A 27,312-nucleotide genomic window follows, 5' to 3' on the forward strand; every position below is an offset into this window, starting at 1 on the left:
AAACTTTATTTTTTAAATGAAGCAATTCTTTTTATCTAGATTGAGTTGTTTACTAATATATGTTTTAACATTTGTATTCACCACAATGTTAATTATAGAAAAAAGATTCAGAATAGCAAAGAAATAAATGCATGCCGTTTGATGTATTGTAGAGAGTTGATGTTTATGCTCATCCATATTGTCCTCATTTATCTAAGGATCTTGCTCGAGTGTAATAGATTATATTCATACTTTTTATATGGAACTAAATACACGATTCTAGAGTGTGTGTGTGTTGTCAACCATTAGTTCTTTTCTTTCTAACACTCCCCACTCCAGCTCCTTGGCTGTCATGGTCTCTTGGTAAACTTTCTCATGTAGTTGTTGGAATCAATGGTTAGTAGAAAAAAAGTATGTGTTATTTGTACTTGATATCAAAATCGTATTGTTCATACCGTGCATAAGTGTTTAGAATTAAATGACCATAATATTTCACGATGCGGACCCCTCAACACCCAGCATCATACTTTCAGGAAAAAACAGATTATGATCTTGCTAACTTTGTGAAAACACCAAACTTGGCTGCAACGGCGTAGTGGCACCAGGTCATGATCGATGCTCGTGGCTCCTCCAGTCCTCCTCATAGTGGCACCTACGGATTGTTTTTACGGAGTAAAAAACGAAACCTACGATTACCGTACCACTACCCTCTTGGCCTCTTTGCTTACATGGTTTCTTACTTGCTTTAATGTAACTGTGCAAGCAAACAAAGCAGGAGCTGAGGACCGTATCTGTGTCGGAGCAAAGTACAATTTTTTCCGCGAAAACCGTCACTAGATGAACAGAACCAGAAAGGACGCGTCAAACTTTTTGATAAACTCAACCAGACAAGACTCGGTTACACCACCGGTTGATCAGTTAAAGCAAAGGTAAAACAAGATAAGACACACGCATAGTATGCAAATTTGACAGAAAAAAGATGTGAAAATACCCGCACGGCGCAACGTGCGTGTCTCCAGTGAGCACTTACTCAGTTAAACTGCTGGTCGATCTCATTTACTACGAATTTTTAAGATCAAGATACCGGAGATTCATTTGATGGACATCCACGAGAACACACAGTTCGGGCGAACTCTATGATCCTAACAAAGTTCATTTTCAAGGACAATTGATGCGAAACTATTTCGCTTCACTAGGGAGAGCTTCGGCAAGCCCCTATCGGCCTGGAGGCTCTGGTGCTGTAGGTAAAATTTGCTTGAGTTCAAGAGTCATTCTACTACCCACATAAAGTGAAACTCGCTCAGATACACACCTTCACGCATCCATCTTCCCTACAACATTCTACGAGAACGTCCACTAATAACATAGGAAAAGGAAGAAAACAAAAAACCACACCGATCCAATTTACGAGTCTATGTATTGCAGCAACCAGCCCCATAAATTGTGGATTTGGTAGAAACCACACCTAAATGTTACCAAAAAATATCTGCTATATATAGTAGTCTATGGAAACTTTGAAGAAGCAAAAATGCTAAGAGCCATGGATCTTCAACATGCAGTCTTCGTATATGATTTTTTTCAAAAACAAATAAACTTGATGAAAGATGCCAAGACTGTTTGGAGAACCACAAAACTTGGGCGCGCAGATATAGTTGGCATGTGGGGTTTCCATTAGTTAGTTGAGAGACCAGCTGTGTACCTGTCTGATACGATGCTGAACTTGGGAGGGAAACCAACACATCTGGACATGCTTAGCTTACCTTGGCCAGATGCTAAGATTTCCGAGAAAACATAAATATTCAACAAGCTTGCTGAGATGCATACAATTCACACTGAATTTGCACAAATTTTCCATGATAAAACTATTTTAGAAACCATAGTTCTTGACTAGAAAATGCTAAAGACTATTTTGATATGCTGCAGCAGCAGCAAAGAACAAACTGTAGGAGCATCAGGAGCAACCAACCAGATGCAACAGCATAGATTAACTACTACAACCAGCAGTCGTAAATAGTTTTGACCATCACTAACAGTACCAACATCCAGAACCAATATGCAGGGGTACTCAATTTGACTACAAGGTTTTGTTTCACCCAAAAGGATTGGCAGCAATCTAGCTCCAGTTCAATCTGCCTATCTCCCATTCAAAGAGACGCAGCAAGCAGTCTAAATACATATATATAGGTTATATATCATACGCAACAAACCAGCCAAAAATCGGAGCCTGACCTCGAAGAACTGAGGTCTGTGGCTTCTGCCTTCTTCATCATCAATGGTGGCAGTAGCCTCAGGACTCCTCATCCGCCTCAGGCGGGCTTCAGTTGCCACTGCCGACCGCCTTGGCGCAGCTCCTGGTCCTGGAAGCAGGGCTACCATCAGCCTCACCAGTACCCTTGACACCGCCCCTCACCGACCTGCGAGGGCTGCTGGCAGCAGCAGGACTGCCACCTACAGTGGCAGATCTGACGATCTTCTTCTCTTCAGCTGCAACTGCAGCGTGACCAGTCTTCTTCCTTTTCCCGCCGCCAGCTGTGGCGGTGGTCGCTGTCTCGGCGCCGCGCCCCTTGCGCTTCTTCTGAACCTGCTGCTGGGCACCTTCTCCCTCCTTGTTTTCAGCACTACCCTTCTCCGCCTCCTGTTTCTTCACAGCATCCTCTTCAGCTGCATTGTCCACAGCTGCATCAGCAGCGGCAATCTTGGTCTTCGTCTCATCCTTGCCTTCCTCGTCGTCTCCTTTGCGCTTCCGACCCTTCTTGACAATTTCTTCCTTGCTCGTGACCACAATCTTGACCAACTTCTTAACATCAGCATCCTGTTCTCCAAGATCTTCAGTCTTCTTCTCAGGACCGTCATTCTCCTCCTCGTTCAAGCTGCTGTCGTCACCATCCTCCTTCTCCAGAGCATCCTCATTCTCCTCATCAGATTCCTCCGCGACTTTGGCATCCTCGGCGGCCTGGCTTTGCAGAGACTCAATAAATTCCATCATCTCCCTGTTGATCTACAGGACAAATATAATAAAAATAACATCAGCAATCATACTTTAGAAGTAGCATCACGCTTTAACAAACTTGGGTTTAATTAATTGTACCTGTGGGTTCTCCATGAAGTCACAGATGTCAGTGGGGCACAAAGGGCACTTCTTCACAATCTTCTGCGCCCGTAGAGTGCGGCCACCCCTGCTTCTCTCCCTCATAGAAGCCTTGTCTTCAAATGATCCAAGCAGACACATCTTGCAGAAGTTGTGGGCACAGGGAGTGGTCATTGGTTCTTTTATCACGTTGCGGCAAATGGAACACCCAAACTCTGCGTATATAACAATGTAATTAGAGAACCACTTGGAGTAGATTCCAATTTTTCTAAGCCAAAACAAGACGTCGCAACAAAAACTACCTTTCAGCAGCCTTTCAGACACGGACATACGGGCTTGCCTTTGGTACTTCCTGATCTCCTTGTCAGATACAGGGTTCCCTGATTGGACAGGCTTCTTGCTGATTGGTGGATCCTTCACCCACTTCCAGCCTGCTTTCTCCTGTTACAAACAGACATGCATCAGTTGTGACATATTAGTACAGTGATAATGAAAGGTTACAGTTGAATATAGATCAGTTGTGACAAAGTATGGTGGTAATGAAAGAAGAAAAAGACATGTTCACATACATCATAGTCCCATGAAGGGGATTCTTTCCTCTCAGTGATGTCAGTTGCACGTTGCAGCTCCTTAATCTTGGGCAGTGGTCTTGGCCGGTCACCATGAAGATCACTTTAAACCAAATAGCACAGCATATCAGTGTAAGCGATGCAGGTTATTTTTTAACACAAAAGCATACCCCAGCCCAAATACAAAAAAGATAATCAATTTGTCAAACCTGGTCCAAGGAGCTGGCTCGTTGTCACAGCGCACAAAGAGATACCTGCAGACCTTGTAAGTACCCTAAAACAAAAATCAGAAGAATATATCTTAAGCTCCCACTAAAAGTTCAGTTACACAAAGTAGAGAGCAACAGTGCTGCCTGTGTACAGGATATAAAATTACCTGAACACCGATCTTCCTCCAACATTTCTCAATTCTGTAAATTCCATCATACCGCACACCTTTTTCCTCAGGAGCATAGGAAGAACGCTTCTCTTTGTGGGACCTTTTTAAAATAATGTAGTCAAGCATAAGTTCACAAGTAAGACGATATGATGGACAAAATATCAGCCGAATAGTAGATGAGCTCCATAACTGTAACAATATATGCTCTCCCTCCATTTTAAAATGTAGTGCATATTAGATTTCTCCTAGGTCCAATTTTGCACCGTTTGACCGAGATTATAGGAAAAATATGAAAATATAATCTATGATGAATCTAATTGTTCCGATTTGGTATTGCAGATGTTGATAATTTTTTCTATAAATTGGTTAAAGTTTACAAAGTTCAACATAGGACAAAATTAGTTTACACTATATTTTCATAAAGAGGGAGTAACAAACAATGAAAGATAAATCAAGGTAAAGAAATTAACAATGCACATTATTAACAATGTAGAGCTAATGGCATTTATACAACAATGCATCTACTTAGAAAATACTGATATTTGAGCCAATGAGCATGTCCAAAAAGAAGCATACCGTACAACCCTAACAGGGTAACCCTTCAAGCAACTAAGACGCAAAGCAGCATTATAATTTTCAAATTTCTGATCTGAAGATTGCTCCTTGTTTGTTCTCTTGTTCCCGCTAAGATCTCTTCCGCCACTGTTGGTACAAATTATTTTACAGAAATAATAAGTGCTCATATCTAGGATCAGACATGAAAGTACAAGGATAGAGAGTGGTTAAACTAGCAAACCTTCCGGTATACAGAAACCATTCTCCATGGTCCTCGTCATCTATGTAACCTCCTGAAAGTGCTACTGACTGAGCACCATGTGTGGACTGGCCAGCAATACCAGCTACGTGAGGTAAATGAGCACCCCATTGCCTGCACTCAAGGCGATCTTCCCAGGTTTCCCCAACTAGAACACCAGTATTCCTTCTTGGGTCGTTTTTTGCAAGAATGGGGCCAAAATGATCAGGTGGAGTAGTCACAAATATCTGACCACTGGCAGCATTCGCTTTGCCAGACCTCTTTGCCCTGTCAGTTGTAAAAGCTGCTTCTGGTCTAGCTTCATTTCTTATGTAATGATATGCATTTGCCGAGCCAGCTGACTTAGCATTCTTCTTAGTCCTAGCCATACGGATAGCTGTAACTAATGCTGCGTTAATCCTTGGCTGTTCTGCCATCTTGGCTGGGATCGGTCCCCGGCATTTCCCACACGTCCTTTTTCCACTATGAATCCACTTTTCAAAGCATTTCAGGCAGAAGTTATGGCCACATGGTGTCTGCACGAATGTAAAATGTCGTTATGACAAACAGCACCAAAAATATGTTCGATAAATGAGTCACAAAATAGTAGCAGGGGTATGCTATTCTGACTAGAGTATTTATTTTCTAGATAGAATAAGAATCTATAAGGAATGCTGGAAGATGTTCAAACATAACATACCATCAAACAAGCAGAAAAGGCAATCGGGATTGGCAGATTATACTCAAAAGGAATCATGCTTGTTCGGCTAAAATGTTTGTGTGAACACATGAGAAATTTTGCCATGCATGAGCTAGTTTTGAAGAATATACTAGCCAGGAAAGAAAATAAAGTATAGCAAGCACTGAAGAAAATAGAAGGTTTATGTTTGTACAGGAAACTGGATTCTTTGCATAACAAAATGCAATGATGTCAATGGAGAAATGGCTGGACTGACTTGAGCCATCAATTTCTCTTACAAAAGGAAACCCATCCGTGCTTTTACCCCTTTAGTGTAGTTTTAGTGTGCACTGCGGTAATGCACTGTCAAGAAATTTTTTGATATTCATGAAACCAATCCATAGGCAAGAAAAGGACAGCATGAGTATGATCCAAATGAAAGCCACTTTCCTGCTTCAAGGAAACCACTCCAGGCACATCAGAAAAGTAAAATGAACAGACTACACATTGCATATCTTCAGGTTACAGCAGGACAAGTTAACACCGTCTAAACAGAAATGCAACAGAGGAAATACATCGCAACAAAGAGCACCACTGAGAAAGACTGGACTAGCATATCTTGAACCATGATTAAGAAGAACAAGGCTGGACCAAGTGTAAATCCTGTATGATTCAATTGGCCATACAGATAGGTTGATTGGTATTTTAGGCTTTCTCTGAAACAGACACGATGTGGTCATGTGTTACTATCTTACTACAGACAAGCATTGCCCACATAAATGATGAGTCATGACAAACAAAATAAAAACAAAACGGATGGGGCGCACAACGGATTACTTTTGAAGCACATAGCAATCTGTTACAATAAATAAATCATGGAGCAGAAACGAAGTGACGAAGATCATTACTGCCAAACCCAGGCGCATCTGACGATCAGATCTAACCATTATGACAAGCACACAGGAGCAGATCATGACGGAACCATAGAAACATGTAGATCCGTCACCCGGATACATATATAATAATTGGAGAATAGCATAGCGACGATCTAATAATATAAGACTGACGGGTGTGGAGAGATCTGATGGGCTTACGGTGACGGGGCGGTCGGGGAGCTTCATGCAGAAGGTGCAGGAGAACCTCTTGACGAGCGGGTCGTCGTCGTCGTCCCCATCCTCGTCCTCCTGCTCGGCGGCCGCCTTCCGCTGCGCGGCGCCGCCGAGGATCTCCTGGCGCGCGCGCGCCTTGTCGAGGTCGGAGAGCGCGGGGTCGGCCTCGATCCTGCGGATGGCGGCCAGCATGTCCCCCGCGGCGCCGCCCCCGGCGGCGAGGGAGGGGGCCGGCGCGGCGGCGGCGGCGGAGGGGGAGGAGGAGCCGGAGCAGTCGGGGCAGACCCAGGCGGCGGCGTCGGCGAGCGCGGGCGGGCGGGAGAGGCAGGGGGAGTGCCAGGGCGTGGCGCAGGTGGTGCAGTGCAGCAGGTCGACCTCGGCGGGCGCCGCGGCGCGGCACGCCATGCACACCCCGTCCCCGTCGCACGGCAGGTCCGGCATCTCGGCGGCGGCGGCGGGTGAGGAACGGGCGGAGGTTTTTGAAATTTGGATTTCGGAACGGACTGTGGGCGGGCGGGTCCTCCTCCTTCCCTCTGCTCCCTATTTATTAGCCTGGTGGGGGGAGTGGTGGGGCCCACGTGCAGTGGGTGGTGGGACCCCATCGGCGCGTGGATTTGCGACGACGGAAGAGTACGCATGACCCGTTACACTGCCAGTGGGACCGGACGACGTGGGGCCTGCATGTAGGAGACGGTGGGTGAAGAAGCGGCAGGTGGGTCTGGGGATCTGGGGAGGAGCGATGATGGATGGGTCATTCATTTGTTTGGTTTTCCTCCAGCTGTGAATCTTTTTGCTCTCGAAAAAAAGATGTCAATCTTTTTTTTCCGCTGCTTGACCGGCTGATTGGATATGTGACCTGACTCGACGTGCTTTATGGCAGGGGCTTGGCTAATCTTTTGTGATATGTAATAAAGTGTAAAGATGGTCAAAGTCAAGAAAATATCATCGAGATATTTTGTGTGTGTTTGGGTTTGGCTCAGATCTCCTCCACGGAAATCTTGGCAGGTCAAAAAGGCCATATAATTAATGAGTTTGATAAACTATAAATTGGTAAGTTAATTTAATCGAGAAAATAACACATGCTAATATATATGGCTAGTAAACAAAGAAAAAAAAGGGAAAAACAAACAATTAGGTAATGACAGAGAAAAAAAAAAGTAATCACACTTGGTTTGTCCGCTCCTTGGCCCAGTCCCGCCCGGCTTTTACGAAGTTATTTAGCCTTCCTCAATTTGATCTGACTTGGCTTCCATGGAGTTCTTCGTCACTGCCCGTTTGGATCTTGCTTGGCTTCTACGAAGTTGCGCAACCTCCCACAACCATATAGAAAGAGAGAAACACCATCATACCGATTTGTAACGATGAAATTTCCCATGAGATTTATACGTAATTGCTCATCCTTCCTCGACCGAGATCTGACCCAACTTCTACAAAGATGTTCACCTTCCCTCAACGGGGAGGTTGACCTATGGGGTGCCATAGAGGGAAAGTAAACATCTATGAGAGGTCGAGACATACCTCGTTAGGCTTCTGCTGATTTGTCTATACTTCCTCATCTAGATCTCACTCGCCCCTAAGTAGTTTTTCAACATGCGCTTCAACCGGATCTGGCTCGGCTACTAGCGTACACCATGCACACACTGTCCATGTCGCATGACATGTCTGATATCTCGTCCGACGACGGCGGCGAAAGAGGGAGACATATGGAGAGGATGGATGGGCGAATGGGTGGGTTTGAATCTTCAATTTGAGACCGATGGGTGGGTTGGTCTCCTTCTCTCCTTCCTATTTCTAGCCCAGCTTTAGCGTGACGGAGGAGGGAGGAGAGTGGTGGAGCCCGCATGCAGTGGGAGGGGTTGAGGGACATGTGACACTAGTAACAGAAGTGGGAGTGGAACTCGTTTGGTTTCCAACCCACGGACGTGTAAATGCGACCTGTGACACTGCTCAGGGGACCATATGCTCTAGGGCTTACGTGTAGGACACTGTGAGTGGAGAAACTATGTGTAGATATGGTGCGCGCCTGAGCGGGGTGGTCTAGGATCTTGGGTTTTGGGGAGGAACGATGATGGGTCATTCACTAGTTTAGTTTTGCTCCGAACCTTTTTTTTTCTCATATGCTTGATTGGTTGATTGGATATGTGACCTGAATAGCTTTGTGGAAGGGGCTTGGCTAATCTTTTGTGATATGAAACCTGTAAAGTGTAGGATAATGTTGCATAGAAAACAAAAAAATTCCTACCGCGAACACGCAATCCAACCCAAGATGCAATCTAGAAGACGGTAGCAACGAGGGGGTATCGAGTCTCACCCTTGAAGAGATTCCAAAGCCTACAAGATGAGGCTCTTGTTGCTGCGGTAGACGTTCACTTGCCGCTTGCAAAAGCGCGTAGAAGATCTTGATCACGATCGCTCCGGCGCCACGAACGGGCAGCACCTCCGTACTCGGTCACACGTTCGGTTGTTGATGAAGACGACGTCCACCTCCCCGTTCCAGCGGGCAGCGGAAGTAGTAGCTCCTCTTGAATCCGACAGCACGACGGCGTGGTGTCGGTGGTGGTGGAGAAATCCGGCGGAGCTTCGCTTAAGCGTGCGGGATGTGGTGGAGGAGAGAGACCGCTAGGGTTTGGGGAGAGAGGGGAGGCTAGGGCGCCGGCCAAGGGAAGCCCTAGGTGGTGCGGCCAAGTGTAGGCAGCCCCCTCCCTCTCCTCCTCATTATATAGGTGGAAATCCCCAAGTGTTGGTATCCAAGTCTTCGAATAAGACCCCAACAATGAAACCTCCCATATGTAGGGAAACCTACCCAAGGTGGGAATCCCACTTGGGGTGGGATTCCCCCTTCCATGAGGGGGGTTGGCCGGCCACCCTAGGGGAGTCCACCTTGGACTCCTCCCCTTTAGGGTTGGCTGGCCATGCAAGGCGGAGTCCCTCCGGGACTCTACTTTCCATGGTGACTTCTTCCGGACTTTTCTAGAACCTTCTAGAACCTGCCATAAATGCACCGGATCATTTCCAAACTTGGAATATGACTTCCTATATATGAATCTTATTCTCCGGACCATTCCGAACTCCTCGTGATGTCCGGGATCTCATCCGGAACTCCGAACAAATATTCGAACTCCATTCCATATTCAAGTTCTACCATTTCAACATCCAACTTTAAGTGTGTCACCCTACGGTTCGTGAACTATGCGGACATGGTTGAGTACTCACTCCGACCAATAACCAATAGCGGGATCTGGAGATCCATAATGGCTCCCACATATTCAACGATGACTTCAGTGATCGAATGAACCATTCACATACGATACCAATTCCCTTTGTCACGCGATATTTTACTTGTCCGAGGTTTGATCTTCGGTATCACTCTATACCTTGTTCAACCTCGTCTCCGACAAGTACTCTTTACTCGTACCGTGGTATGTGGTCTCTTATGAACTTATTCATATGCTTGCAAGACATTAGACGACATTCCACCGAGAGGGTCCGGAGTATATCTATCCGTCATCGGGATGGACAAATCCCACTCGTTGATCCATATGCCTCAACTCATACTTTCCGGATACTTAATCCCACCTTTATAACCACCCATTTACGCAGTGGCGTTTGATGTAATCAAAGTACCTTTCCGGTATAAGTGATTTACATGATCTCATGGTCATAAGGACTAGGTAACTATGTATCGAAAGCTTATAGCAAATAACTTAATGACGAGGTCTTATGCTACGCTTAATTGGGTGTGTCCATTACATCATTCATACAATGATATAACCTTGTTATTAATAACATCCAATGTTCATGATTATGAAACTAATCATCCATTAATCAAAAAGCTAGTTAAGAGGCATACTAGGGACTCTTTGTTTGTCTACATATCACACATGTACTAATGTTTCGGTTAATACAATTATAGCATGATATATAAACATTTATCATAAACATAAAGATATAAATAATAACCACTTTATTATTGCCTCTAGGGCATATCTCCTTCGATCTCCCACTTGCACTAGAGTCAATAATCTAGTTTACATTTGTAAAGATATAACACCTTGGCCTTATGGTGCTTTATCATGTATTGCTCACGGGAGAGGTTTTTAGTCAACGGATCTGACACGCTCAGAAACGTATGTATTTTGTAATTCATTTGCGTCTCAACGCATCACTCATTTCCAAATGAGTTGGCATTAAATATGTTTGGTCTTTTGGTGGAACCTTAATTCCACGGTCTGAAATATGTCACTAATATTGTCACACACAATATAGCTTCAAAGTTCGACTCGCTCGGAAATACACCAAGTTCTGAAAGAACCTCTTGACTTAACATCCTTTGTCATTGTCAAAACAATGACATACTCTGCCTTCTTTTGTAGAATCCGTCACAATATTTAGAACTCTTCTAAATCTAGCATAGACAACTTCTAGCTCATTGTGCTACCTTTTAAACAACACTTAATCTAATTTGAGATTGAAATTATATTTTATATGTGACAAAACCAATATCGGTGTAACACCTTACAGGCGATTTGTTTGTCATTTCTTCATACAAATATATATATATATATATATATATATATATATATATATATATATATATATATATATATATATATCCTTAGTTCTTCTAAAGTACTCAAGGATATTCTTACTCGTCGTCCAATGATCATCATATGAATCATTCCGGTATATGCTCATAACACTTTATAGCACATGATATCTGATTGTGTACATATTATTCGTGATCTATAATCACTCATGTGTTTTTACTCATTGAGTGTTAGATACACTCAAGTCTTGTTAAAACTTCACATGACAAGAATATTTTCTTAATATTTCTATATTGAACTATTTTCAATATCCATTCTATGTACTCTGACTTAAACTTATTTTGTGTTTCAATCTATCTTCGTAGATCTTGACACTAGATATGTTTCAGTCCATATTCTTTCATTGAAATTAATTTCTCAATGAAACTTTTTAATCAAGTATATAATTACATCATTTATAACTAACTATATGTCACCTACATAAAGTATTATAAATGTGTCTTAGCGCTCCCACTTAATTTCTTGCAAATGCAAGCCTCTTCATCGTCTCTGATGAAATCAAAAACTCTTTGACTATTTCATCTGGTGAAGATTCCAACTCCGCAATACTTACTTCATCCAATTGAAGTTCGTATACCTATCTAGTATTTCACGGACCAGCAAAGCTCTTGGTTGTATCTTGTATACCACCTTTAATACATACTTCTGATAAGTAATGTATTTTGCCATCCTACTAGCATATCTTATAAAATAAATATGTAGTGATTACTAGAATAATCCACATAGACTATAAGCATTGCTACGGAAGATCTAATCTTATCGTAGTCAACTCTTTGAACTTTGTCGTAAATAATTTTTCAACAAGTCGAGCTTCTTCAAAGATATTTCATCCAAGTCTATAGATCCATTTACTTTCAAAAAGTATTCATCTATTATGGATTTCATGGTGCATGGCCATTTTAACGGAGTCAGGGCCCATCATAACTTCTTTGCTTGTAGTTGGTTTATCATTGTTCAAAATCAATCCTTTGTCCACAAATCATTTATTTGATCACAAAGTAAACCATACCTACAAGGTTCAATATGTACTTCGATCTCCATGGCTAAAACACTTTGTAGTCATAGGAGCCATGATCGTCGTGGCCGCTTCCGGAACCAATTCCGATGATGCGCTACTCTGATCATTATGCTCAGGTTCATAAACCTTATCAAGTTCTATTGTCCTCCCACTCAAAAACTTCGCTAGAAACAATTTATTGGAAATAAGAAACATTGACAAACACTTTTGTCTTTGTCTCCATTGTGGGAAGAATTCCCAATCAATTCTCTGGGATAACCAACAAAGACATTCATCCGATTTTGGTTGTAAACTTATTTACTTATGCTATGCATACCAAAATTTAAGAAAAGACTATTAGGGTTTATACCCATGTCATAACTCGTATGATGTCATTTCAACGGATCATGATGATGCTCTATTCAGTGTAAAGCGGTAGTCTCTAAAGCATAATTCACAAAAATATAATGGCATTAATATTTTATCTCATCATTGACCCAACTAGGTTTGGATACATCTCTCGGATACTTCATCATCACTATGATACTCCAAGAAATGTGAGTTGTAGAACAATTTCATAACTCTCTTAGATGTTCGCTAAAACTAGTAATTCAAATATTTCCACTATGATCCAATCATAGATATTTGACTTTTCTATTACGATGATTTCTACTTCATGCTGAAATTTATTTGAATCCATTCAAATGTTTCAAACTTCTTCCTTATCGAATATATCCACATATATATACTCAATTCATTGTTTGAAGTTTTCATGAAGTATAAGAATCTCCCGCACACAACTATGCCCGATGATCCATATACATCATCATGTATGTTTCCACTAAGTTAGTTGCCCGTTCAAAACTTGGCCTATGAACGGTATTTTAGTCATTCTCTTTTAGAAAAGATTTTCAAGCGCCAAACGATTCAAAAAATCAAATGACTCCAAAAATCCATTTGCATGGAGTTTCTTCATGCGTTCCTTTCCAACATGACCTAAATGGCGGTTCCACAAATAAGTGAAATTCAAATCATTTGCCTTATGGCATTTTAGCGTCAGTGTTATGTATGTGTGTTTCACCATTATGATTTATAATAACTTATCCATCGTACATGGAGTAATGTCATAATTTAAACAACTCATTGTTTTCATTTGGTCAATCCTACGTATTATTTTTGTGGCATATATCTTATATTACACCTTGTCAGTGCCCATGATGATGGACTTGGGTGTCTAGGAATAGGAAGGAGGACACTAGCGAATAAACAAACCGGTCAGCCAAACTGGGCAGCCGATGAAAAGTATGATCAAGTGCGAATCGTCGAAATTGCAATACAATAATTTCCGGGAAAATATATGTTGATATGAACTTGCAAGTGTGGGCTACCCACAAACTATTTGCAAACACGGGCTATGCATCCACCATGCCATGCTATCTATAGTTCTATTCCTGTTGCTTAGTTTTTTCCCAGTTTTATGAGTTGAAGTTGATATACCGTTCCTACGAAATAGCCAAACTAGATCCGGAGGCATAATGTTCAGATTGTGGGCTTCATAAGTATACCATTTGGGTTCATTTTTTTTGTTGCATTGTTCGAGCAACAAGATCAAGCTTGTAGGAGAGCTCATCTTCGAAAAAAGGGAGCTGCCCGATGATCGAGCCACCAAACGCCGAGTGAGCGGACCCGCCCGGCAGCTTGCAAGTTACTGGATGGGCTCATCCCCAGTGCTTTTAGCCCTGGTTTGAAGGTTTGTGGCCAGAGACCATCAAGCTGAAGATCTCCACCGATTGCATCTGGGAGGTCGGCCTGAAGGAGGAAGATGGCAAGATTGTTATGGACGCACGCTGGTCAGCGTTTGTCAAAGCACATGACTTGAAGATAGGATACTTCACGGTATTCAAGAGGATTGACACCAGATCCTTGAAGGTGCTCGTATTTGATCACGAAAACCGCGAGAAGGTCATCAAGTGTAAAGGCAATCATGCACCACTGGGAGGAACAATATGGATCACAGCTCAAATAAGGTGGTGCATGTTCGGTTCTAATTACCACTTTTTTGTAGAGAGGTGGTCAATAAGTATATTTACCACTCTCTTCGATGATGCATTTGTGGTCAACATGATGGTACTCTTATATACTATGTGCGTGGCTCCTCCACACACAATGTTATGTTAAACATGAAGGCTCAATCTGTACTCAATGTCTCTAGTTACATTAGTTAATGCTTGTGTTGGTCTGTATTGTGAAGAACACATGTCTGTTCAGTTGTCTGGTGAAGTCAAAATGCTGCATTTGGTTCCTCGCAAACGTATGCATGCACCAACAAACTCCCCTTCCATAGTTTTCCAACAAATAGCAAACCTCCTGCTGACAAGCATATTAGGCGCAAATGTGCAACCTTCAGTAACGATCAGGCTTCCAGCACTGCCCCATGTAACCAGACATTTTTTGTGTGTGAGGCTAACCTTACCAATAGAAAAAAAAGTAGAATGACATGAGTAAACAATCTGCAATTGAGAAGAACATCACCCGAGGGGCTTCCAAATGGATCAGGAGATGGCGACTTCACCTTCACCTCCGGCGACTAAACCCTAGCCGCCTTGGCCGGTGATCTCTGGTACTCTCCCTCCACTTTTCTTCCGGCATTCGTCCTCTGGTGTTTTTCCCTTCTAGCTGGGTTGGTTTTTCGATGGGATCCTCTCCCATGGAGTCTTGGATCGTCTCTTTCCGCAATGTGCAAGATCTGGATCTGGCGAACTTCCGTCCAAAGGAAGGTGAACTTCTTGTTTCGAGATCTCATTCGCGTGTCTTGTTGGCTCTTGTGGATTCATCTGGCGCATCTGTGGCATCTCGGTACTCATATGAAGGGGAGGTGATTCAGAAGAACTCCTATATTACATTTCCTCATCAAGTGATCAAGGTTTATGATAAATCTCCCCTCACAAAGGCAAAGGTATGTGATGCCGCATGTAGATCTACTGTTTCTGCCGAGAAATATGCTGGGGTTGTAGATTCTGTGAGTTTTGAAGCCAAATCTAGGGCCAATCTTGTTGCGAATGCTCCGATTGTGAAAGAGAATGTAGCTAATGATTCTTTGTCTAAGTTCTGGAAAATTACCTATTCCACGATTAAGGATTTAGATCGTGGCCGCATGAAATCTTACGATGGAATGCTGGAAGTGTACGAGAAGGATCAATGGTTGCGTCCGAAGAGTGCGCGTGGAGTACAGATTGGTCGTCGTTCTTTGCGAAAGGTGATCATTTCAGCATTGGGGCTAAGTTGTTCTTTCCCATTCATGTGGTTCGTATTGGCATGCCGGCTACACCAGCGCCTTTTCGACGTGTTTGCATGGATCATGCAGTTTTGCCAACTGTCTTAATGAGGGATAATGCATCTACCTCTTCGGTGTCGCCAGCTGTGCCTTTGCAGCCCGTGTCACCTGCTGTTGTGCCTTCCCACTCTGTTCGTTGAAACCTCGATAATCAAAGTTCTAGCTCACATAATGAGGGTACAAAGATGGATAGCGAGTGGGGTTTCATCTGCGGTTTTTGATTCTTTAAGGCTGGGTCTTGACTTCTCACATGGCGAAACTTCTCAAAGGATGTCGAGTAACAAATTTCATTCAAGCTGTGCACCCCTCGATAGTACGGGTCACTTCTCAATGGTTGTGTCTTTTGGAAGGGCCACTTTTCGCATGGAGGAGGATTTGGTTGCTTTAGCCTTGGAGGCTTGTCTTGGTGGTTTCTGTGGGGAATTTCTTGTGTCCTCTCTCAAGGACAGGGTGTTCTCTTTTGTGGTTGCTTCAAAGGAAGTTGCTTTTCATATACTGAAACTCAAGCAATATAGATGCCAGCAGTTTAAATGTTTCTTTCATCTTTGGAGTCGAGGTGGTCCTAACTGGAGGAGAGAATTTTTGCTTTGGCAACAAGAGTGTCAAACTGAATGGATTCTTGTCAGTCCTTCAAAGCGAGCAATGCAACTTGGTCTCTCTCGCTATGAAAAGATCAGCACCAAAATCAATTCACAAGCCTATGGGGTTTTTAGGCCCTAAGAAGAAGTTGGCGTTTGCGGAGGAGATTTCTTATTCTGCTTGTAAGGGTTATCAAAAGCCTGCTTCTAGTGATAGTGCACCTCTGAATGAGAATGCAGATGGTTTGACTGATGGCTCGTTGGCTAAGGGAGTTACTGAACAGGAGATATATGATGTGCATGTCACACAGGTTTCTACTCTTGGTAATGGGGTTTCTGTTCCTACATCTTTAGGTCAGACTGATAATCTGCCTTTTGCACAAGTTGAGAAGTTACAAGATGAGGCGTTTGAGCAGATGATTGATGATATGACTTTTAAAGTTTGGAAGTGTGGCAGGTGTTTAAGCATGTCTCACTTTCAAAATGTTTGCACAAATGATATTAGGTGTCGGGCCTGTTATAGCTATGGACATATTAAAAAGAACTGTTTCAAGTTTTTAATAAAGGACAAGGCCCAAATATGGGTGCCCAAAAAGTCAGGCCCATTACCAAAAGAGGAAGTATCTGGGGCAACCGCTGCCGTTTCGGCTTCGTCCGACAGGATAAATGCGCCTCTCCCCCTCGAAGATGTCGTTTTGCCATCGGATAGTTCTACTCCCAATCTGCCGCCACCTTGTACTACTCCAAACCTAGATTCGTCGTCCTTGATGGCGACCTTTGAAGTGGACCCTACGCCATGGTTGCCATGGGGTCATCAAGTGATCGATGGAGGGCCGACAAGGTTGCCAAGAACCTTCTACTCTCCTGCTCAAGATCCGCTCCCCTACCACCATGACTTCGCATTGCTATTGTCGAGCCAGCACCGCCGCCGCCGATGAAGTCTTCGGAGAGGTCAGGTGCTTAATCTTCTCCTTGGCCCACCGAATCGCAATGTCCTGGACAATCGGCCGAGTCTCTTTGGTGCGGGTCTCTTCCGGCTTAGTAGCCCCAATGCGGTCAATGCGTTGGTTCAGCACGGCCACTATCGCTTGCTCAATCGATTTGTCCGCTTTGTCGAGCCGATGATGCACCGCGAGAATCATAGGGCGGCTCTAGGTTTTCGTAAGGGATGGCTCATGTTCTTGGGTACGCCACCCGACTATAGGAATGATTTTGATATCTCCGCTGCGGTGTCCACCTTTGGGAAATTCCACTTCTGGAATCGTGATGATCCTATCAAGGAAAGGATTCTTGTGTATGCATCTTTTAGTTCCCCTGCTCTGGTGCCTAGGGATGTTGTTTTCGGCAAGTTCTCGACGGTCGGAGGGGTTAAGGAGACGTGGATCTGCGCTCGTTTTTATACTATCCGCAGAATTTGTTCGAACAATTGCCTGCCGATGAAGATCGGATGCCGCTCGATGGCAATCCGCATCCAATGCCGGGAAATCTTCAGCCGAATCCGAATCTCTTTGTGCAGCCGCTAGATGCCGGAGATAGGTTGGGATGCGGTTCCGAGCCTTTTGATGAACTCGTGCAGCAACCCATGCGGAGAATATGAATGAGATGGAGGATCGGGGCATGGACATTCAGCAGTCTATGGTGTTGCATTTGTCTGACAATTCTAGTGATTCAGTGAACATGGGTGAGGATGCACATGGGCCTGGTTTTTTTGATGTTATTCAGGTGGGGCGGGTAGAGATTGGTCCAATTCTACCGCCTCCATTGATGTGGGATAGACTGATGCACACTTTCCTCCCAGAGCTATTTTCGAAGTCTATCCCCATCTCCATGAGATCTTCCCCTTTCAGTCATCTGAAGCGCAACTGGGAGGCTGCTTTTCAGTTCCAGAGCTCTTACATATATGGCAAGGCAACAGAGAAGCGAATGGTGGTGGCGATCAAGCCACGGGTGGTTGATGAGAATTTCGTTTCACTGCTCTTAGCATGGCTCCGGTGGATGCTGCCTGGATGTACCTGTTGTTGATGTTTGTCGGTCCACCGATGAGGATTCTTTGCATCGTCCTCGCTTGCGTGCGGAATCCGATGCCATCCACACATCGTTGTCAAAGTTACTGCTCGACGAAAGAAGCAGACAGTGCACTTGGATCCTTCGCTTCAGCGAGTTACTCGAAGTGTGTCAGCAAACAAGGGTTTTAGGGCAGCTCCTCTGAAGGATTTGCAGCCTCAACCTAAGAAGAGATCTAGGAAGGTGGAACCCTCTTCTGCTGTGAGGGAGTTGATGAGACGGTCGCCTGTGCCATCAAGTGCAGCTGAACAGGAGGAGGGGTGCTCTAGCTCTGCGTCAGCAGCAATGGTGTCTATACCTGTTATGCAGCGCATTGGTGATCTACTGCAGATGGACCCTAAAGATTTGACGGTGGCGAAGCTTACAGCAGAGCCAAGTGATGAGGGTGTCAAGCAAGCTGATATTGATGATTAGTGTTCTTATGCATCTACAGGGGCACTGTGCCCTTTATTTTGGTGTCTCGTTACCTGTCTTTTATGGTTATTGTGTCTCTTGCAACTTCAGTGTTAGTATGGTTCCCAGGGTTATTTTTGTAATGTGGGTTGGCTACGCTAGCTCATTATGTTGGTACATGTCATGGGTTGGATAATGGATTGTCGCTTTTGGTCAGTGTTGGGGTGGAATATTAGGGGGATCAATGCAGAAGCTAAGCAGTTAAAAGTCAGAGAGAAAATGGAAGAAAGTAATTGTGCTATCCTATGTTTGCAAGAGACGAAAAAAGAAGCTTTTGATCGTAAATTCATAAGAGGGTTTTGTCCACGGCGTTTTGATAACTTTGTCTGCTCTCCTTCGGTGGGTGCGTCGGGGGTATGTTGGTTGTGTGGAATTCGGCGGTGTTCACGGGGGTTCTTATTGATTTGCGAAATTTGGTATAATTATAAAATTCACATCCACTCACTCCAATCAAGCAATGGACTCCGGTTAATATTTATGGTCCTTGTCATGGAGAGGAAAGAGATAATTTTGTGCAATGGCTTTATAATTTGAATGTTCCCGATGATGAGGACTGGTTGTTCATGGGTGATTTCAATTTTATTCGCTCGCAAGATAACGAGAAATAGGCCTGGTGGAGACCTCAATGACATTTTCCTTTTTAATGAAATTATCAGTCACCGGGTTTAATTGAGCTACCTCTTAAAGGGCGATCTTTCACTTGGTCAAACATGCAAAATGAGCCACTTTTGGAACAGCTTGACTGGTTTTTCACGTCGGTTAATTGGACGAGAATCTTACCCTAATACTATGGTTCACCCTCTTGCTAAAACCACTTCGGATCATGTTCCATGCAATGTATCCATACAAACCTCTATTCCAAAGGTGCATTTATTTCGATTTGAGAATTATTGGCCGGAGCGACTGGGTTTCTAGAGTGTGTGGCTACTTGCTTGGCAGCAGGACTATAGAGCAACTAATGCTTGCAGCTTTGCTGGTCAAGAAACTTAAGGGGCTTAGGGCAGGCCTTAAAAAGTGGAAAATGAGTCTGTCTAAGTTAAAGGATCTAATTGCTAGATGCAACATGGTTATACTCTTCTTTGATAATTTAGAAGAGTACAGGAATCTTTACACACCCGAGGCAAATTTCAGAAAATTGGTAAAGTTACATCAAGAAAGACTATTGCATGCACAGTATAGGTACTGGAGGAAGAGATGTACCATTAGATGGATGAAACAAGGGGAGGAAAATACAAAGTTTTTTCATGCTATGGCAACGAGAGAGATACGAAGGAATAGTATTGCTTCCTTGATTGCGAAGATGGAAGGCAGGTTAGTAACCATGATGAAATGGCTGGTATGGTGTGGAATTGTTACAAGGATAGAATGGGGTCCTCTATGGGAATTGATATGAAATTTGATTTAAATACTCTTTTGAGCAAGGTGGATGGGCTTGAAAATCTAGCAGCTCCTTTTACTCATGACGAAATGGATCTGGTAGTTAAAAGAATGCCAGTGGACAAGGCCCCGGGGCCTGATGGTTTTAATGGATTGTTTATGAAAAAGTGCTGGCATATTATCAAGCATGATTTTTATAATCTGGCTGCTGAGTTTGCACAAGGCAGTTTAAATTTGGAGCATATTAATACTTCCCATATTTCTTTAGTTCCTAAGAAGCAGTCAGCTGAGAGTGTGAATGATTACAGACCTATTTCTTTGACAAATTGCTGCTTGAAGTTTCTCACAAAAATGGCTGCAGATAGGTTTCAGAAGGTTATTATGCAGTGCATACATAAAAATCAATATGGCTTCATCAAAAGTAGAACCATTCATGATTGTCTTGCCTGGACCTTTGAGTATATACATCAGTGTAAGGCCTCAAAGAGACCAGTGGTCATTTTGAAACTTGATTTTGAGAAGGCATTTGACACTATTGAGCATGAGGCCATTTATGAGATTTTAAGGAAGAAAGGTTTCAGTAAGGAGTGGATTGCTTGGGTCAAGATGATTTTGGAATCTGGTATTTCTTCAGTCCTCATCAATGGAGTTCCAGGCAAGCAGTTTAAATGCAAAAGGGGGTTAGGCAGGGGGATCCACTTTCTCCCCTGTTATTTGTTCTTGGAGCAGATTTGTTACAATCAGTGGTGAATGATTTGTTGCAGAGGGGTCTTATATCATTGCCTATTCAAACTGGTGATCCAGACTTCCCAATTATACAGTATGCAGATGACACACTGTTGATTGTCCCTGCTGATAGTGCTCAATTAGCTGTGCTTAAGGTAGCTCGCGGGACTTTAGTTCTTCCACGAGGTTTGAAAGTGAATTTTCATAAATCTTGTATGTTGCCTATAAATTTATCTGAGGAAGAGGTGGCGGTCCTTGCAAGTGATTTTGGTTGTAAGGTTGGTGTTATGCCTTTCACTTATTTGGGGTTACCCTTGGGTACCACCAGACCAGCTATGCAAGATCTTTTGCCTATGGTGGATAGAATGGAGAGAAGGTTATCTGCTAGTTCTTCATCTGTTAGCTTATGGTGGTAGACTGCAGTTGATCCAATCTTGCCTTAGCTCAATGCCAATTTTCTTCTTATGTACATTGAGTATTCCAGTGGGTATCATTAAGCAATTAAACAGGATTATTCGTCAGTGTTTGTGGAGAAAGAAGAAGGGTGAATGCGGCACTAGTCGGTCCTTGGCTTCCGGGATATGATCTGTAAGCCCAAAGCAAATGGAGGTTTAGGGGTTTTGGATTTTAAATTGCAGAATGAGGCACTTCTTTTGAAGCATTTGCATAAGTTCTTTAATAGGGAGGATTTGCCCTGGGTCAATTTGGTTTGGAACTATTATCCAGAAGGGGTGCCACATGCATCCAAGCTATGTGGATCCTTTTGGTGGAGAGATGTGATGAAGTTATCGAGCTTTACAGGTCCGTGACATCGGTGAATATAAAGGATGGCATTACAACTCTGTTTTGGGCGGATAGATGGAATGGTGTTTGTCCTCAGGAAAGATTTCCAAGACTTTATTCTTATACGGTGAATCGGACCCTATTCATTAAGGAGGCATTGCTCATGCCCGATATTGTGGATCTTTTTGAGAGGCCTTTGTCACAGCGAGGCAGCCATGGAGCTTGTTGATTTGCGGGGATTGATTCGAACTCGTGGTGTTACGACCGGATGGCAAGGATGAATGGAAAACCATTTGGAAGGATGGGGCTTATACAGGCTTCAGGCGTTTTTATCGACATAGTTTCAGGGGTTTTACTTGCAGTAAGGTTTATGGTTGGATTTGGAACAGTAAGTGTGTGTTGAAAATAAAAGTTTTTGCCTGGTTGTTGATTAGTGACAGGCTCAATACAAAGGACATGATTAAGAGGCGGCATTGGAATGTTACTTGATGAGTATCATTGTATTCTTTGCTCTTCACATTCTTATGAAGACAGAATTCATTTGTTCTTTGAGTGTGTTTTCGAGTGTCGGGATTTGGAACTATCTCGTGATTGATTGGTCGAGTTGGGGATACAATTGAGGACAAATTCATACATGCAAGAAAGGAGTTTGGGAAGCCTTTTTTCACTGAGGTTGTTATTTTAGCACTTTGGCACATTTGGAAGCAAAGGAATGGACTGATCTTTCAGCACACTCAGCCATCTTTTAGAGTTTGGAGAAGAGATTTTATTCATGATGTTTATCTGCATAAGCATAGGGTTAAACAAAAGCATGTCTCTCAGCTGCAGGCTTGGATTGATTCTTTGTTCTAGGCTCCTAGCTTCTTTTTCTTTTCTTTCCTGTTTTGTACATATGTGTGTGGTGGATACTTTGTTTTCTTTGGTTTTAAATAAATTGCTGTGAGGCTATGCTTCACAGTTTCTCTCAAAAAAAACTTCTAGGTTTGTTGGTCTGATACCAATAACCTTGAGGTTCTTATTTTGAAGTTGATCATCATATGACAAGTGTTCCGGATTTCACTATTAGTAACCTTGTAATATGATGAACAATTTCACTCATAATTTTATCCATCATATCATGACGACTTTCCGAGACCATGTCTGTACATGCTAGGCTCGTAAAGTTTTAACCTTGGTATTTGCATGTGCAAATCTAGCTTGCACCCGTTGTATGCACACGTAGAATCTATCACACCCGATCATCACGTGATGCTTCGAAACGACGAGTCTTAGCAACGGTGCATATTAAGGATGGTCACTTCATGGATATGCGAATATCGTTAGTGCCCCAATAGTTGGAGGATTGTGACGCCTTGCGTCTTCAACATTCGTACATTCCCATAAAACTTATGAGTTCATGTAGTTTCACCAAATTATATTCTATCATCTTGCAATAAGGTCTTAGATATCACATATATCTCATACCTTGATTATTTCTGAAAACTAAATTTTCAGCTCCTTACTTTTCAAACAGATTTGAACTTCAAGTTTCACGGAGACAAGATAACTTTAGGTACTAATTGAAACCATAGCTCTTTGAATCAACAATGTGAGGTTTACTAAAAGTTTGCAATAGGACTTAATCAATTCTTGATTCTTTAACAATACGGTACCAATCCGTAAAGTTTCTTGTCAGATTTTAACAATATTTCTATCTCAATTACAAGACTAGCGCATGGTAGAAAACGGATGCCAAAACTACAAAATTAATTCAAAATACTACTCAGACTATGTTTATGATAATTAGTTCATGTTTTAATCTAATTACTAATGAACTCCCACTTAATACAACATCCCTCATAGTTGTTAAGTGGTACATGATCCAAATCCACTACACCAAAACCGATCATCACGTGAGATGATGTAGCTTCAATAGTGAACATCAAAATGTTGATCATATCATCCATATGACTCGTGTTCAACCTTTCGGTTTCCGTTGTCCCGAGGCCATGTCTGTACATGCTAGGCTCGTCAAGCAAACCTAAGTATTCCGCGTGTGCAACATGGCTTACACCGTTGTATGTGAACGTTGAGTCTATCACATCCGATCATCACGAGATGCTTCGAAACGACGAACTGTACAACGGTGCATACTAGGGGAGAACACTTTATTATCTTGATATTAATGTGAGGGATCATCTTATAATGCTACCGTCGCGATCTAAGCAAAATAAGATGCATAAAAGGATTAACATCACATGCGGTTCATATGTGATATGATATGGCCCTTTTGTCTTTGCGCCTTCGATCTTCATCTCTAAAGCACGGACATGATCTCCATCATCAACGGGCATGATCTCCATCATCGTCGGCGTAGCGTCAAGGTCCATGGCGCCGTCTTCATGGTTGTTCACCTCATGTAGCAACTATTAGAACTACTTTGAAATACTACTCAACATGAAATTTAAAGACAACCATAAGGCTCCTGCCGGTTGCCACAATACAATAATGATCATCTCATACATATTCATCATCACATTATGGCCATATCACATCACCAAACCACTGCAAAAACAAGTTAGACGTCTCTAATTTGGTTTGCATATTTTACGTGGTTTAGGGTTTTCGAGTAAGATCTAATCTACCTACGAACATGAACCACAACGGTGATACTAGTGTTGTCAATAGAAGAGTAAATTGAATCTTCACTATAGTAGGAGAGACAGACATCCGCAAAGCCTCTTATGCAATACAAGTTGCATGTCGAACGAGGAGCAAGTCTCATGAACGCGGTCATGTAAAGTTAGCCCGAGCCGCTTCATCCCACTATGCCACAAAGATGCAGAGTACTCAAACTAAAGACAACAAGAGCATCAACGCCCACAAAACCATTGTGTTCTACTCGTGCAACCATCTATGCATAGACCTGGCTCTGATACCACTGTACGATAACGTTGCATAGAAAACAAAAAATTTCCTACCGCGAACACGCAATCCAACCCAAGATGCAATCTAGAAGACGGTAGCAACGAGGGGGTATCGAGTCTCACCCTTGAAGAGATTCCAAAGCCTACAAGATGAGGCTCTTGTTGCTGCGGTAGACGTTCACTTGCCACTTGCAAAAGCGCGTCGAAGATCTTGATCACGATCGCTCTGGCGCCACGAACGGGCAGCACCTCCGTACTCGGTCACACGTTCGGTTGTTGATGAAGACGACGTCCACCTCCCCGTTCCAGCGGGCAGCGGAAGTAGTAGCTCCTCTTGAATCCGACGAGCACGACGGCGTGGTGTCGATGGTGGTGGAGAAATCCGGCGGAGCTTCGCTTAAGCGTGCGGGATGTGGTGGAGGAGAGAGACCGCTAGGGTTTGGGGAGAGAGGGGGAGGCTAGGGCGCCGGCCAAGGGCAGCCCTAGGTGGTGCGGCCAAGTGTAGGCAGCCCCTCCCTCTCCTCCTCATTATATAGGTGGAAATCCCCAAGTGTTGGTATCCAAGTCTTCGAATAAGACCCCAACAATGAAACCTCCCATATGTAGGGAAACCTACCCAAGGTGGGAATCCCACTTGGGGTGGGTGACATAGGCATCCCAAATGGGCCTGCCTAATATAGTACCCGGGGTTTATTGAAGGCCCACTACCCGAAGAATAAGAAGACTCGACAGCCCAAGATGTATTTAAGGAAAAGATAGAGTTGTAATAGGAAGTGTTATTTGTAAATCGGCGGGATGAGTTAGAAACCGTCCGGACTCGTAATCCTTGTATAGCACGAATCCCTCGGCTCCACCTATATAAAGGGGGGTCGAGGGACGAGAAGATCATCGAATCATTGTCCGCAAACCCTAGTTTTCATATTCGTCGAGTACTTTTCGGCTGAAACCTTCGAGATCTACTTGCCCTCTACTTCTAACTAAACCCTAGCCTATAATCCATAGGCATTGACAAGTTAATCCCTTGTCAATTGGCGCCATCTCGTGGGAATTAGAGGCGTAAGGATCCGATCTCGATGGCACGTTCAAGATCTTCGACATCGTCAACCGGGAGCAACACTATGGATCGAGGTAAACAGATCGCTACTGGTCCGGTTGATTTTGTTCCTCACCCACCCTCCCGTTTGGATGCATATGCGTATCTGGCGGAGCCCTTGGAGATGACGTTCGGAAGGTTCCACTTTCGCGTCAAGAAAGAAGGATCGTATCGTGTCGAAATTCCGATTTCGTCGGGATCGTCGGCGGTCGATTCTGAATTTTCAAGCTATGCATCATCAAGCTGAGTCAGAAGAAGAAACTTCGGCAACACGCTACGTCGGCACCGAGCAAGAGAGAAACTCGCCAAGATCTTCGACAACGCATCGTCCGGGTCATCTGCGGACTCATATATAAGAGATGGCTCAAGCGATGTCGACGATTACGACTTCGTCGACAAATCTCTCACAATGGGCAAGGTCTTCATCAATCTCAACAATGATGTCACCGAACCCAACATAGATCCGAGTACAAAATATCATCAGATTTATGCTATCGAAGATCAAGAGGAAACATCGGAGGCTTTCGATCAATTGGGAAATCCTTTTGTCGATCCCTCAGATCTAAGGAGAGGTATGGGCACTAAATATGTCGGGCCCACACCACGCGTCAGAGTCCAACTTCCACAGGCAGCCTGGGATAGAGCGGCAAAAGCCATAGATGGTTCAGAACCAATGACGACAACGGCTACAGCTCAAGAACTGCAAGCTTATCAATATATGCTCGCACGAACCGCCCGAGAAATAGAAAAACAGACAGCTGAGCTAAACGGGAGAAAGGAGGCAGCTACGCATCCGAGCGGGAGAAGGGCAGATCTAAGTGGACAATCTAGAGTTTCGGGTGATAGCCACGGGGAGGCTCGGAACGAGAGGAAGATCAAGGCTACAACACATACCCGAAGCGGACAGAGAGTACTTGGTTCAAAACCTCGACATGTCCTTTATGTCGATAGATACAAGAGGAAATATTATCCCTAGGACACCGAAGCTGGGTATATGGCGACACAAGCTTACATCCTCGCATCCAAGCCACCCCCGGGAGATCCAAGGGAAACATTATACAACATGGCATTGGCAGGAGTTGGAGCTATGGGGACGGCGTTCGTAGCAACGCCTCCCGAAGGAGCAGACAAGGCAAAATAGTCCACGACCTGCAGCGAGTAACGGCGGCAGCTCCGGAAGGACCAAGTGGAGCAAGAGACACAGGAGTACAAGCAAGGGTCGACAGAGCAAGGCAAAGCAGAAGAGATCATCGGCAGTCCCCGGAGCTTAATGACGAGGATATGTGTGGTCTACCTTGTTTGTTCTTGGCTGTAGCCTCGGGGGCTACTCCCATCGGGAACGCTGTTCGCGTGCCCGATGAAATTAACAAAGGAAAAATAGAACAAGCAAGAGAGTATATTTCGAGTTATCATTAACTCTCCATATACTCCCATCGGGAAAGCAATATAAGTCATATTTGACTCAATAAAATGTGCCATTCCAACAGCCGGAAAAGCACTCGACAATATATTCTCGGAACGCCGAAGTTGCGATCAATTTCCGAATGCCGCAAAATTGCGAAGGTAAGACCCCGGACCTATTCTGCTCGGGCGTGGCATCGCCGAAGACTGCGCTCTGCTACTTTTATCCGTATCAACGGATACGAAGAAAAATCCTAACGGACGCGTTAGGTACTCGATAAATTTAGCCGGGACTCGACGAATGGTAAGACCTTAAGCGGCGCCTGTCGAAGTTTACACCGGTATCCCGAAATCATGTCCGGGGACGTGATTTTGAAGTAGGTTTTTGCGGATTGCC

General features: G+C 43.7%; 1 protein-coding gene across 1 annotated transcript; it reads right to left on the reverse strand.

The window, feature by feature from the left end:
- Positions 1-1,995: 1,995 nt before the first annotated feature.
- Positions 1,996-7,037, reverse strand: LOC124684300 (E3 ubiquitin-protein ligase ORTHRUS 2-like). The gene is made up of 9 exons (XM_047218645.1): positions 6,582-7,037; positions 4,812-5,344; positions 4,592-4,717; positions 4,013-4,115; positions 3,846-3,910; positions 3,637-3,739; positions 3,370-3,508; positions 3,068-3,282; positions 1,996-2,977 (listed from the first exon to the last, which is right to left on the reverse strand). Exons 1-9 carry the CDS (start codon positions 7,035-7,037, stop codon positions 2,297-2,299), a joined length of 2,421 nt encoding a protein of 806 aa, XP_047074601.1. The 3' UTR covers positions 1,996-2,296.
- Between the last annotated feature and the right edge of the window lie 20,275 nt (positions 7,038-27,312).

Source organism: Lolium rigidum, chromosome 1 (assembly GCF_022539505.1).
Source record: "Lolium rigidum isolate FL_2022 chromosome 1, APGP_CSIRO_Lrig_0.1, whole genome shotgun sequence".
Classification (NCBI taxonomy): Eukaryota; Viridiplantae; Streptophyta; class Magnoliopsida; order Poales; family Poaceae; genus Lolium; species Lolium rigidum.

Excerpts from the sequence above, each read along its gene's own strand:
- LOC124684300 (XM_047218645.1), bottom strand. The coding sequence starts at position 7,037 with ATGCCGGACCTGCCGTGCGACGGGGACGGGGTGTGCATGGCGTGCCGC. Across the intron at positions 5,345-6,581 it reads TCCCCGACCGCCCCGTCACC|ACACCATGTGGCCATAACTT; the intron begins GTAAGCCCATCA and ends ACATTCGTGCAG. Across the intron at positions 3,911-4,012 it reads GGAGGAAGATCGGTGTTCAG|GGTACTTACAAGGTCTGCAG; the intron begins GTAATTTTATAT and ends TTTTTGTTTTAG.